Source organism: Syngnathus typhle, linkage group LG2 (genome assembly GCF_033458585.1).
Source record: "Syngnathus typhle isolate RoL2023-S1 ecotype Sweden linkage group LG2, RoL_Styp_1.0, whole genome shotgun sequence".
Lineage (NCBI taxonomy): Eukaryota > Metazoa > Chordata > Actinopteri > Syngnathiformes > Syngnathidae > Syngnathus > Syngnathus typhle.
The window spans coordinates 8,491,844-8,507,107 of NC_083739.1; the positions used below are offsets into that span (position 1 = coordinate 8,491,844).

At 40.0% G+C, this 15,264-nt stretch overlaps 1 protein-coding gene across 1 annotated transcript in view; it reads left to right on the plus strand.

Annotated features, from left to right (window-relative positions):
* Window positions 1-14,142, plus strand: part of samd10b (sterile alpha motif domain containing 10b) — a 32,392-nt gene extending 18,250 nt beyond the window's left edge. Inside the window, exons 3-5 of the mRNA XM_061273013.1 lie at window positions 3,411-3,579; window positions 7,749-7,889; window positions 12,124-14,142. Of these exons, the coding sequence (XP_061128997.1) occupies window positions 3,411-3,579; window positions 7,749-7,889; window positions 12,124-12,146 (333 nt within the window). The 3' untranslated portion in view covers window positions 12,147-14,142. The remainder of the gene's footprint in view (window positions 1-3,410; window positions 3,580-7,748; window positions 7,890-12,123) is intronic.
* Window positions 14,143-15,264: the final 1,122 nt, after the last annotated feature.

The window sequence follows — 15,264 nt, forward strand, 5'->3', positions numbered from 1 at the left end:
CACTGCGGAGATATAGCGTTTTCTTTCATTCGCTTTTGTTCATTTGTGAGTTCCTTTGTTGTGATGATTAGGCCCAAGTCTGTTAGCTTGCAGCCACCCCCCCCCCCCCCCATCAACCCAGTGGGATATATTCCAGCTACCTTTAAGCATCCGTTTTTATCCATCTCAGCGGGAGGACCATTTTGCCACTTGACATCACACTTGCTCAGGTCACAACCAATCACGGCTCAGCCTGAGAAAATTAGTATGATCAGTGTGACTGTGATTGGTTGTTGGGAGGTTAAAAATACCCCAAATCTCTCAGGGAAATTGTAGAGATAAAAAAAAAAAAAGCATTCATATTATTAGAATTATAATTAATATTTTGTTTTTGCACATAATAACAGCCGTGACAAAGAAAAAGGTTTGACCAGTCCTTCTATTGTCATGTGTGCTCAGCAGTGTAAAGTTATCACGGTCAAACTTTTTTTTTTTTTCCACACAGATTTGGTGCTTTTAATATCCTAACATGACGACGATGGAAGTGTGGCGATTTTAATATTGCAATATTACGATATCAGCATTACCGTTACATCGCTGCTGACTATTGTATTTTACTTAAATTTAACGAAATCTGTCAACTTTTTAAAGCTTGCAGCAACTGAAGGTTAAAATTAACTTCTCAGCATAAAATCTTACTGTCTTGATAGACAACAGGAAGACAATAAGTGCAGTATATATTACCCATCCTCCAATGTCTCATACTTCTTCTCCATATTGAGTTTCAGCATGGCCTTCCATTCCTCATTCTCATTTCTCCCTCGCTTCCTGCGTGTGTAATGAATGAGGGAGCTCCTCCCACTGGACAGAATTAGGTCTCGGCAAGAGTGGGGGAGTCGACAAAGTGTGAACAGCATCAGAAGAGAATTGGCCAGAGGACATAGACACTGATGGATGGCCATAAAGGCACGCAAGAGTAGCGGAGGGGAGGTGGGGGCTGAGAATCTGAGTACGATGTCGAACAATCACTCTGTGGCTTCTGCCAGCTTTTTTGACTCACACACGCGAACTTATAACTATGTTTTGTAAGTCTCTTGCCTGCCTTTTTACAAAATATACTTTATTCTTTTATTTATGCCACTTTGCAGTGTCACAATAAGTAATGAAATCAAACCCTTCCTTTTCAAGCGTCAATGCACAGTTTATTTTATTCATATCCATAGAGAAGAATTCAGTAGTCGACACCCCTTTTATCTTGCCAGCTTTCATGATCCAGAGAGCCAAACGGAGTTACTTTTTGCCCCCCGAAGGTGCCTTGAAATGAAGCAGTATCTTTCATAAGCTGTATCCAATAAAAGTGAGCAGCAATGTGCTGCCAAATACTAATACTGTATTTCAGATGTAAAATTCAATGATGAATCCATTAAAATTAGAGCAAGAGATTGTTTTTGTTGCATTGATAATAGCGGATGATTACTGTTAGAATAATTAGTTTTGCTGAAGCGCTGGTCGGCCTGAAACCGAAGGTCACATATCTTCGCTCAAGTCAACATATGTGCCGGCTAGCCTTGGGGAGTCCTTATACTCCCTTTCCTTGTCTTATCTTTGAGAGGCCCTCACAAGTTAGAAACAGAACATCTTTGTTCTTTGTTTCTTGTTAGTTCAAGAGAAGTCCTCTCTCTGTTAATTGTTTTGTCCGAGACAGTGTTTAGTTATCCCATATTTACTCAATGTTTGTTTAAGTAGACTTCATACAAGTTATCTCACATCGTTGTTGGAGTGTATGCACGAGAGAGACACAACATCCAGTTTTGGAGATTGCAGCCAGGAACGAGGATGCCAACCATCTAAGAACAGACTCTGCATTCCTGGGGTCACTGATCGGCCAAGGCCATGCGGCCTCCCACCACACAACATTATTAGCTAGCTGAAACAGTGTTGCTACAGACACACTCTCCCCTCCCTTTAGTGTAGCAACGCCTCTTGTAACCAGGGCAACCCAATATAAAAAGAGGAGATGACGGTAGGGCAGGTCAGAATTGGTGGAGGACTGTGAACTGGGCCCTCTACCTAATTCTCCTCGCGAGCAAAAGAATACTGGTTGTCTTCTCCTCTTTGTTTCCAGCGTGTAAATAAATGTCTGATGGTATTTAGACCTGACAATTACCAGGCACTTGCAGGCCACGCTCACTTATAAATAATCACTGTGATTCATCTTCATTTTAGGGATTTGAACGTTGGGTGAGACTACATTTGCATTTCTGCATTTTCACTCTAGCATCTGACGGAGAGAATTTTTACCTTACTTCATCCGCATTCATAGGGAATTGTCTAAACCTTTACCAACTCAATTATAGTCAGTGATGGGGTGATAAATAGATGGATGGACAATCCATTATAATGATGACAAGTGGACCAGGAAAATTGGAACTTTCTGCATTTGGTTTGAATCCAGAGACGCAGCTCCAATTATTCCGGTTATGCAAGCACTGTCTAATATGGGCTGCATTGGAAATATGTTCTGGCAACTGGCTATGGGTCACCATTTTTTTATTAAGCCACAAAAGTACATGCACGCTTGCGCTTGTTTGCATAACATGCCTACAAAAATAATCTCCATGACATGTAGTAGTTCGGCAATGGAGTAGAAGTTTTGGCAGCCGATCTGTGTTTCTCTCCTGTTTCACGCTTGGCTCAATCAGGACATTTTAATCCATGGATTTTATGTACAAATGAGAACAAACAACATCATGACCAAGTGGGACGTTTTTCTCTACCCACAAAAACAAACTTAAATCAGCAAATGTATTTTGCCTCCTGAGAAAGGAAAGAACAGCAACATAATTATAGCAACTACCTAAATTACTCCCCTGTCCGGCCTTCCTTTGCTATAGAAAATGGATGAATTATGAACTCTCATCATTTGGGCCAGACCGATTAATCGGCCGGCTGATTTAAAATCGGCAAAAAATGGTCAGATTTCTTTCCCCCCCGTTTTAGACTTTAATATGTTACAAAATCAGTGATAGTGACAGTCAGTCATTCTTGTAGAAAAAAGGCAACATAATGGATTTTCTTTCTCATAAAGTTAAACAAATACTAAATACTATTTGAGGGATCCAAAATGAAGGTTTTCAATTCATTACATATTTTTTAATTAATCAGCCAATTATCATCAGAATCAGAAATATTATCCGAAATTTACACCGCCAAATATCGGAATTGGTATTGACCTAAAAAAAAAAAATCCATAACCACTGGGCCCTACTCACCACCAAAAGATCAGTCAACGTGAACGTTCTCTTCGTGAAAGCAGAATTTGAAAGTTTGTTTGTGGAGTCATCTTGCATCCACAAATGTGCTATTTCTGTACATCTTCAAACACCTCACAGGAAGCTGATAATGGGAATCTGTTGCCTCTTTGTTTTCAGGTGCATCCAGGTGAAGCCTTCACTGTGTTCCACACCAGCCCCACGTTGTCCAGTCTGTCCAAACCCGTGGTGCTGTGGACTCAGCAGGACGTCTGCAAGTGGCTTAAGAAACACTGTCCTCACAACTACCTGACCTATGTAGAAGCCTTCTCTCATCACGCCATCACAGGTATTCACCTAACACGGACTGCGTTTGTAATTGCATTCACAGCTTGCGCCATTTCAAAGGACAGAAAAGTTGCATGACTGTCACAGTCAGACTTTGTTGTGAATCAGTGCAATAAAGGACTTGGCATATCTGGCTTTGCAAATTTTATTTTAAGGTATGTGGTTGCACAGCTTAGTTGGGTTTGTGGCTCCACAGCTTAGCTTGCTCAACTGGAAGCACGTTTGCAGCCAAATCTCTCCAAAGGAGATTGAGAAGGCATTCATGTGTAGTCCTAAAAAAACTGCAGACTATTTTTGGTTAAGAAAGCAAGAAAGGGGAAAAAAACTTGGGTCATTCATGATTATGAGTTCAAACAATACCTCCCACAAAACAGTCAAGCTATGTCGTAAAAAGTTATTTTCAAATCCAAACTACGGTGATCCTTTGAGATATGAGTGCATTTCGTTCCTTGACAGCTCATAACTCAAAACACTCACACCACAAATCTCTTTCCCAATTGAATTGAATGAAAATGCCATTAATATATTCCAGCCTCCCTAAAAATGTTTTTTATTTGGCGAAGAAAATAGCATTTAATAATATCATACTTTATAAAAACACACAATAATTATTTTAAATACAGTTACATATTCAAAGTGATTCACCCAAGTTAATTCATTAATATTACTTGTGGGCGACCTGGGTCATGGGTTGTTTAACTCCTCTAGATACAATAATGCAAAAATACTGTAATCTGAATCTCAAATGACTTCAGTACAGAACAAAAACAAAAGAAATGAACTTGCCAATACTTTTGGAGGGGACTATATAATGTAAATCTAGAAGCAAGTTTCGCAATTCTCTTTACAGTGTCCTTAACTGATGCTAACTGAGGTGCGCTTGGGAAGTTGAGACGAGCCAAATCGATACCCTACTAAAATTAATTCAGATAGGATAACCTTTATTGGTCCCTCGCACTACTAAAATTAATTCAGATAGGAAAACTTTTATTCCGCTGCGAATTTAGTGAAAAAAATGGATATTAAATTCTGCAGACGCAGCCAGTCGATGATGTAGGCTGTTTCATTCATTCAGAAAATGAAAATGTTTATCCATTGGGGGTAATAAAGCAATCTGACAGGGTGGCGAACAGGAGTTTAAGCTCAGCGGATTCGGATTTGCTCTCCGATAAACCCTCATTTTGAATCAAATGAATGATGGTTTTATTTTGATTTTTATTTTATTTATTTTTTAAACAATGCCTAATTGTGTGCATATGGCGAGTACCAATGCAATTGTGATAGTTGCGCATTCACAGAAGGGTGGCGGATCCGAGCAATGGCCCCAAGATGAATTCTCTGTCTGTATCATCTTTTGTTCAGTGACCCAAACGTAATCATGTCTCTCACAGTCTCTCAGTAAGCGCACCATCACAGCGGAACAAGCTGCCTGAGGAGATCAGTGTCGCCATTCAATTTGCACTTGAACATTTGGGACATCATTTTTCAGAGTGGGCTTTTTATTTAACCCTTTTACCAAACCTCTGTCCCTTTTTTTCCCGTAAGATACAAAAAGATGTTGCAAGTCCTTGTAGAAGACAGCTGGCATTCAAGTGATGTCCAATAGTATATTGTAGTATAACGTCAAATAACGTCATTGGCCATGTGTCAGTTATGTAGCAAATACATAACATGTACCTGCTTGTTCACTTTTAAGCACAGCGTGCAATAAACATCTATGAGGGACTTCAATCTTCTGCTCCTCTCGCTACCTACAAAGCTTCAAATGACACGTGGGAATAAATGTTTGCACCTCTTGTTTGCAAAATATCAATATAAAGGCAGCTAAGGTGTATTCTGATTAGAAAAGTGAGCAGTAAGAAATGAAATCTCTCCAAATGATGTAAGTAGCACCACTGGGTTGAGCGTCTTAATTGTTCTGCTTTTCACAGTGGCTGTCTAGCTGCAAAAGCCTCGTTTGCCATTGGAAGTGTTGATATGCAATTTGTTTTGAAGCCAAATTGAGACTGGTGATCTCTATTGAGCAGCTTTTGTTTTTGTCTTTCTCCTCTTTTGACAGCTCTCCCCAATCTGCATGCAATTAATGAGAGCCGTAGCACGTCTGTGGAGGATTGATTTGAATTCCATTCTACTGCTTTGTCTCATTTATGCACGCATATAGCAAGGGCATTGTGTCTCGAGGACAAGCTGGTGCAAGCGCTCACAAAGGAGGGGAGAGGGTGTTGGATGAGCTTGGTTTGCTTTTTGTGGATGCAAGCACAAGGTTTGTGAGAAAAAAATAGAACTGCACAGAAAATCAATAGGATATCGTTGTCAGTTTATTACAGAATGGGTTTCGTGCGAGGAGCATCGGAGGTTACAAACAATGGAGTCGGTCTAAGCAGGAAATTTGAGGTTTGACTAGATTGTGATGGATGAGGGTGTGATTGTATGCAGAGCAGCCATGTAGATTTGTGAGCAAATAGAAAACAAAAGAACTGAAAGTGGCCTCCATTTGCCTTTGCAGATGACTTTTAAAGCCGAACAACAGAGCTGACTTCCGGGCAGCTTCGAGGAAATTCTGAGATCCTACCCCAAGTGGAGGAGTTCAAGTATCTTGGGGTCTTGTTTACGAGCGAGGGCAGGATGGGGTGTGAAATCGAAATGAATGGATGGATGGATGGATGGATGGATGGACGGACGGACGGAAAAGGAGATGAGAGCTTCATGAGTAATGACTATAATTATATCATTTGGGAGCTGCGACTGGTATGATGGATTTTGCTTTCTGCAGTGAAGGACATTACCTGCCTGTATTAACGTGTGTCTGTGTGTGTGTGTGTGTGTGTGTGGGCGCGTGTGTGCGTGTGTGTGCGTGTGTGTGTGTGGGTGGGGGGGTGCCCACGTCTGTTGCTTGAAGCATATTTCTTTTTTCTCATATGTTAACGTGAATGCAGGCTGCTTGTAAAATGTGCTCACTGTGGGAAATGGTTTGTTTAATGGGTGTCTCCCCTGCGTTAATGCCAGTTGTTTTATAAGTCCGATGCAGAACGAATGCTTCCCTCTTCATTCCAGACGTTTTACTGCCGCTAATTGGAAATGTGCAGTGTCGATTTGGATTAGGCTGTGAATCTCCAGGTTGAATTACAAACATGCCAACGAGCTTTTAAGTTTCCCTTAAAAGTGAAAAGTGAAATTTGTTTCTTGACAATAATGTTCTATGCGCCTTAAGGTGTACCCATGGAGGTCCTATGTTGAGGTTTTGCTGGGAAAATGAAGCAATAATATGAAGTTTGATCAATAGCTAGTGTCCCCATTTTTGTGTCTGGTCTTGTATTTGCCAAAGTAATCGCCCTCTCTATCGTTTAATGCACAGCACCATGTTGGAATGGATGCCGTCATGTTGTTAACAAGGCCAAGGCCCTTTCACTTCAAGGTGAAGTTTAAAGCCCGGCGCACAAGGCGTTTGGTATTTTGCCATCTGCTCCTCTCCTAATCTGATGGGATTTAGACACAGATATGAAATGGACTTTGAACATTTCAGTGTGATTTTCCATAAATTCCTGCCCAATGTGCAAATGGGGTCAGATCCAGATTAAACTTCATTTGGCATTATAGTGTTTGACATCAGGAACACAAATTAATTTACCAATGAACAGACACTGCTAATAACTGGCTATCCCTATATTCCTACTATTAAATATAGTCATGAACAAATTGATTCCAGGCTGCCCTAACCCTTCAACCCTTTTCTTTGAGGGTATTACCGTATTTTCCGAACTATTAGGCGCACCGGACTATAAGGCGCACCTTCAATGAATGGCCCATTTTAAAACTTTGTCCATATATAAGGTGCACCGGACTATAAGGCGCACCATTAATGCAATCACAATATAATAACTTGAAATAGTGAAAACAATAACAATATATCAATAATGTTAATATCACACAACACACAAAATAAACATGTAAAGCTTACTTTAATAAGTACAAAACAAAACAGTCAGATAGATCAGTAAACCTAAAAAGGTAAAGTTCCATCCATCCATCATTCTCTATTTGGTCCATACATAAGGCGCACCGGACTATAAGGCGCACTGTCGGCTTTTGAGAAAATTTGAGGTTTTTAGGTGCGCCTTATAGTCCGGAAAATACGGTATATTAAACAAGAATCCCCTCTCCTCTTGACAGGGCGAGCCTTGCTGCGTTTGAACGGGGAGAAGCTCCAGAGGATGGGAATCGTCCAGGACACCCTAAGACAGGAAGTCCTCCAGCAAGTCCTCCAGCTTCAGGTTCGAGAAGAAGTCCGCAATCTTCAGCTTCTCAGTCGGAGTAAGTCATAAAATAATCATGTTTGTTGTGTGTGGTGGGGGGGGGGGGGGGCAGGGGGTTGCGGTCTGTACTGAGAAGAAACAGTCAGATTTGATTTAGCTTTGGCGAAATTGACAGCCTGGGAGCAGGTGTGCCTTCTGTCACATTGTATAGAAAGAAAGGCAGTGTGTGCTTCATTGATGGCAGCACTCAATTTGCTGCCTTGCCCAGGATTGACAGCGTCGCTAAACTTCTTTTTAACGAGTCACTCATCAATAAAATGCATTCTTATTCAAAACTGGCATTTGCAAACCCTGATGCTCACCCTAGAGTGTGGCAGTAGCTTTAAGGTCTGTTAAAAAGTATACATTTTGTCCTCACAAATAAGACAATTCAGTTCACTTGTAGGAAAACTGTAATGCTCCGTAATCCACATGTAGTAGCAGATCAGTGATGCTCACATTTCATTGATGTCTTAATCCACAATTTACAAAGAGCAGGAGGGAAAACTCACACTTTGTTTTCTTTGTAGCAGAATCCTCAACAGCCATCGGTAGAGGCAAACAAATGTTTAAATTAACATTGCTGACTGATAAATGCAAAAGGAAAACAGAAAATGATACATGAATTGAAACATATTATTTCGCTGTTCATTTTGTTTGGGCATGATATGGTTAACATTAACCTCAAAATAGATTTTTAATTTGAAATGAAAGGTAGGTCTTGAGCTGATTTTATTGTGCTAATATCAGTGGAAGTTCTGCACTGAATTACTCTCTGGGTGAGACTATTTATTTTGGGGGGGGCTCATGCTCGTGACGTAAAAAAATTCACCCCGGATGGCCGCTCGTGTGGCCCATGCCAAAAAATGTGTAATGCTTCAACTCAGAAAACAATTAAAAAAAAAAACTATATTGTGTTGTGTTCGTAGCTTGATGGGGATTTATTAAGTCACTCTTGATTATTATTAAGATTGATACATATATCTCATTCCATTTTTTGACAGCATGATGCTCTCAAAATACTCATGGTTGTGGAGGTTTTTTTTCTTCATAATAACTACACATAGCAATGGCCTTTGAGATAAGTGAATTCATGGTGAAAAAAACCCAAATTATTTCCGGCCAAAGTAAAGCTTTTTCCAATTAATCAGCCTCATAATTAACAAATGAAAGCAATCAGCAGCACTTGATTAAGAATTTTGGATGAAGGAACAACACGCAGAACGACACAGTGTTTGTAAGACCTTAACATTTTAAATAAATGCTTGTAATCTAGATCAAATTATAGATTCACGTATTCACTTTAGACTGCTACTGATACAAATTTGTTCCAGTGACTGGTAATAATTGACTTTATTAAACTTTGAAAAGAGTGCTATTCAGATTAAAATGGAACTACGGTTGGGCTGACTTGTTTGCACGAAATAAGCAGACAGTCAAGTAATCGACAATTTACTGAATTTACATTCATTGATCTCCAAAAAAAAAACATATGTGGGTATCCGTTTGAATTCAACTGAATTTAAGTGGGAGCTTTTGAGTTGATGTTAGACTGGAGTGCAAACTAAAGTGTGTGCGTGTGTGTGTGTGTTTGTTTTATTTTACTTTTAGTAAAGGGAAATATTTTGCTGCTTGTACATAGTTGTTACCTTTTTTGAAATGAAAGCTTGTCCAATACGCGGAATAGAGTTTGAACACACCGCACGGCAGGACAGAATAAGACGACAGAGCTCTGATTAGGTTTGAGCTGTATGACAGAAAAATTGACGAGCTGAAATTGATAGATCAGAGGATAATGAAGCAGTGCGCAGAGAGAAAACTTTGTCTGACAGCACATTTATTCACTGGCTGCATGTCTCTGCCTTCCATTATGTGCTAATCAGTCTGTGACAGGCGCACTTGCTAGAAGCGCCGTAATAACGTTTCGCAGTCGATATTGAGCCGCCGTACTAATTGCAAGACAGCAAATTAGAGTTTAAAATGTTATTCACCAAGCAACACCTCGAGAAGTAAATAGAGAAAATTGACTTTCACTGAGTGAAATGATGTTTTTTCATGGTGGGGTGTCAAATGGTTTCTGAAGAAAACTTTGTACGGGAATGATGTGGCTACAATGAACTCATCTCGTGCTTGGTTTTCACATCAAAGGGCAAACAGAGAAGATGAGAAAATTCATCAAACATTGATATCAAGATGACATGGAAACCGATGAACCTTTGAACCTCCAGTGATGACAACAGCGTGTAAAAATCATACGTCTGCAGAAGCTGTTGAAGCGCACTCCTTTTTTAATTTTTTTTTATTCAACTTTCAGGCCATGCTTAAGTAAGCTACTATATACTGCACTGGCAAGCTGAAAATTCACACGTGTAGAAAACTTAAATCGGAGCATCAAAGTAGAATGCAAATGTATGTAAGCGAGCGTACAGGACATAAACTTATTCAACCTTCAGTGCAGAACTTTCACCCCTTTCATGTTTGAAATCTATTTGCTGCATAATCTCTCGCATATTTTTAGACTCGACTTTCCACGGTCAATGTAATGTTTCCAGCCTGGTGTATTGTGTCGCGTGTGCCGTGAAAGGTAAAGGGGAGTCTTCCAGAGTCCAAAGCGTCTTAGCTCTCCCAGTGTGACATCGGCTTTGCAGGGGTCGCTGTAACATCTGGATTGCTTTGGGACTGTAGGGCGGAAGGGTCGGAACGGGAGTTGAAAGCTCCTCCTCGTTCATATCTCTTGCTTGTTGGTTTATCATTATAATAAATTGTCAGTTCCTCCTTCCTTCTCAACACATCAATTTTTCATCAAAGTCTATCTTGGTATGCAGCCATCTGCCATCCCTCAGTATTTCACTAGTAATTAGATAAAGCCAGATGACTGTTACACCCCGCCCCCATTGCATCTTTGACTGTATTATGATAACAAAAAGATGATTCAGTTAGTTTGCTTTGCTTTGGATTGACTCACATTTGAACTTACAAGGTGCAAATGCAACATATCAAAGCACAAATTTGGTGGCTGGTTGCATCTCGCATTTTTTCCACGTCCTCCTTTGGGAGCTCATTTAAAATATTTCCCATGCGAGAAATGTTTCTGCACACGCCTGCAGTCATATCTCCAGCCACTTCATTTTTCTGCCTCTGCGTGTCGTGGCTCAGGTTCACCCGAGTGCCGCACTCGCATCTGTCTGTGCCCGGGAAACAGGTGGCGAGTGTTTGTCGGCTATCACGAGAGAGAAGCTCCTAGCTGAAAATGCAGATAGTTTATTCAAAGAAAGTGTGACCGCCTAATGACGCTTGATGTCAGGAGTTGGCTGGTTGTCAGGGAAACCGTCTGGTTTCATCTTTTCTGAGAGATAATTATGACATCATGTGCGCTTGTTATCGCATGCTGTCACATAATAATTGGCATAGTATTAAGCAACAATTCACAAATGCAAATGCTTGGTGTAATAGGAATAAAATATCAGTTGTTGCCTGCTTTATTGCAACAACAATTGTGTTCTTGCTATATTTTTGAAGATTAATTTGATCATAAAAATCCGTCCACCCATCCATTATCCGAGCAGCTTCATCCTCATGGTCGCCAGCCAATTGCATGGCACACATCGACAAACAACCATTCACAATCACACCCAAGGACAATTTAAAGTGCTCAGTTAACCTAGCATACATGTTTTTGGAATGTGGGAGGAAACCAGTGTACCTGGAGAAAACCCATGCAGGTATGGTGAGAACATACAAACACACAGGAATTGAACCCTGCACCCCTGATAATAATAATTAATAATGATAATCATCATCATGATCATCATCATCAATATTATATAACCCCTTAAGCATCACATATTTGAACACAAATGGTGCAGCAGCACATTTAGTATAACAGTATTCACAGTTGTATTATCTAAGAAGAGCTGAAACAAGTTGTGACATATATACTGTATAGTAAAGGAAAAATGGCACTCGATAATATTGTGCTTTATAAAAACAGACAGTAACGACACAAAAATAAAGTCTTTGTCACACTGCTTCAATTGAATGGCCATTGTACGTACAGCATTTAAGAAAAACTTGCCTCGAGTTTGAGCCTACAGCGCAACAATTAACTAATAAAAATAAAAAAACAACCACACACATTTATAGTCCTATAAAAGAGAGGCAATGCATTTTGACAAGTGATACTTTTCAAACTATGGATGCCTCTGGATCAGTCCTAATTATATGCTGCTCTTCTTTCTTTCTCCTCTCCTCAGCCTCCTTTGGAAACTTCTCTTAGCTCATCGTGTGGTCCATTTGGCAACCCTTGTCCTCAGCCCCTGTCAGAAAAACTCCATGGAGATAGATGCTTCTGTCTTCACATTTGCAATGGAGAATTAAGCCTAGGAAAAGCCTGTTGACTACACGCCAACCAGTCTGCTGGATTCTCATTCAACGCTGGTTTACCAGACCTCCGGGTGAGAGACAAAGCCTCGCTCAAGGCCGGAATACCAACTGTAGCATAGCGATAACGAGGCGATCATCTGAAATTGTCTGGTTTCGATCTAAGTAGCAAATCCATCCTTGTTAGTGGGATTGATAGATACACGAGATCCATTACAAGAGTTGGCTCAAAATGTCTGCTTTTACAAATTTAATGATAACAATAATTGTATTTGACAGTTTCAATTAAAACTGAGCATTATTTTGAAATTGAAATGGTGGGGTAGTCAAGGTTGTAGTTTAACTTTTTTTGTTTTTTACATAAATTTTAACTTTTGAAACAAAGGGTGTTGAGATCATAGTTGAAATAATGTGTGTATATGTATATGATAACTTTACACAAACAGCAGTGCATTTTCCTCTCAGGATTTGAGATCGCTGGTGGATGACTCATAGTAGATATCATCAGACGTTTTATATTGTGATTGACTTAGACTAGATTGACTATGTAGCGAGACACTATACACTACAGCACGTTTGAGGATTGTAAAATAACATTCTCACGGAAGCTTGTGCTTGTTTCTATGGGACAAATCCCAAGGGCAGACAAGTATAATGTGATGATCTCGTTGTCTACGCTTGATCAAGCAATAATCTAAATGTAATTACACAACGAGGACTAGCTGTTAGGGCTAAGTAAGATACATTGAAATGCGTTATTTTGTAGAATGATGTTTATACTTTTGCCTGTTATAGAGGCAGCATTTAACTGCCTTGCAGTGTTGTTCAAGAACGTTACTGGAAGTCATCTCCCTATCGAAGAAACGGACAAACCCGGGCGGATACAGTCAAACGTGCACCTGTCACTCCGTAAAACCATCCCATAAAAAACACAACAGCTTGTTTACGTTGCAAAAACTAAGAATTTGCTGTCTTGTGATTTTGTCACTCTAAGTGGTCTGTACCTCAGAGCGTTTGCAGATTATGTAAATGTCAACATTTAATGGACGGTTGTCAAGCCACTGTGATGCTGTCTATGGAGTGGGAATAAAAGAGACATTTGAACAAACAAATCAATAAAGAAGACATCACTAGACATTTTTGATAGGTGGTAATGACAAAGGTTTTAATAACTTTATGATCTGATATGTATTTCTGTGCACTTTGAAATAACACATGTTTTTTGATATATTGCCTGAATGGCTTAATGACCCTTAAGGAACTGTTGAATGCATGCCTGATGATTTTCTAAATCACGGACACTGCCAAAGTCGTCTAAAAGTGTTCAGTCCTTGATTACATTTTATGTTTTGATTAATGCTAGACGCCAGTTTTGGATTACTACTGAATGTTCTGGACAGAGGGAAATGTTTTGCCTAACAATGAAAATATATGTGTCAAAAGATTGTGTCAGAAGAACAAACAAACAAATGCATGGTAAGTAGTGAGTAAGAACTTTGCATAGTCAGGGAACATTAACAAATTGATGATGTCACAGCCAGCAGTTCACATAATTCCGTAGAAAATGACAAAATTGAAAGAATGATGAATGGGCCGTGTGCAACAGTGGGCAAAGTGGATGTATGTGCAAGAATGGTTTACAGGAAGGACACTTGGAGATAAAACCGGTCGAGGTGCCAGAGGAAAAGCGACAGGAGGAAAACAACCAAGAACCCGGCCAAAGGTGATCGCCAAGGCCGATAGACGGGATGGAAAACAACAGCCCCCACATAATCAGCACCCACCCCCACGGAACCAGCTCTCACCGAACCAGCACCCACTCCCATGGAATCAAACTCTCCTGCGAACCTTGTTATGTTGCCTTTCGGAATGGAGACTTTCTGCTCTTGAGCATGGTTGCACTGTATTGTACTCTCCTGAAAACAGAGCTTTCTTGACAAGAATTGTGATTGAACTCAACCAACCTGTGCAAGTCTAAATTTTGTTTCGGCGTCTTAGCCTTTTCCTAAAACTGAAGAAATAAAACGAGCACGCAGTGAGTAAATTGGATAACAGGTGATCGGCTATGGCTTTTGCCGTGAGGCTTCCCAAATTGTGCAACAAATCCAACATTATACAATAGGTAGTAGATACTGCATATTATGCTGCAGTAATATTTGTAAATTGAGTACCAAGTGAGAAGAATTATTGACAGGGTATATAACTTTATGCGCTCAAGTATATGAAACATTTGTTGATTATGCCTGATGTGTTTGCATAGTAATTCAAATAGAGTACACATTGAAACTTTGGGAATAATAACCTTCCTTTTGACACTGTTAGATTGGCATTAATTTAACATGCCCAGGAACTGTGGTTGAAGTGCGACGGTGACGTCATTTTTAATGGCGCCTACTAACGAGTTTTTACGAAACAACACTGCCCCTTAGTGGAAAACGAATGCATTACAAAAACACTCTGGATGCAATCAAAAATAGAATGTCTCCAGGAGGCCTACAAATGAATAAACTATCATTAAAAATAGTAGCAGGGTACTCAATTCTGGTTTGGGGTCAGGCACCCTGTACATATATTTTATAGCAGAGTAATTAATAAAATACTTGTATGTCTCGCGTGAAATGAAACCGCTTGCAAAATGTTGCATCTCCTGCCCTCTCCCGGCTGCACTTAAAACAACATTGACACCATGGGCATCGTCTCAAATGGTGCCCGTTAGGATATCGGAGTATTAGGTCATGACGACTGGCACCAATCAGAGAAATAAACATCCTTTTTTTGCCATTACCGAACATCGTGACCTCATTGATTCACTTGAGACGCCATGTGCTTGAACGACTGGCGTTATTATTAGCACAGTTAAAATGGGAAATGTCAAAAAACAGCTGCAGCACTTCGGAAAATACAATTGTCCATTCTCTTTAACATGAACTAAATTATTTGCAGACAACATGAACTAAGGTGTTATTTTACGGATATCGGGTAATAATCGTGCATGTACAATGTTGCTGAGGCTT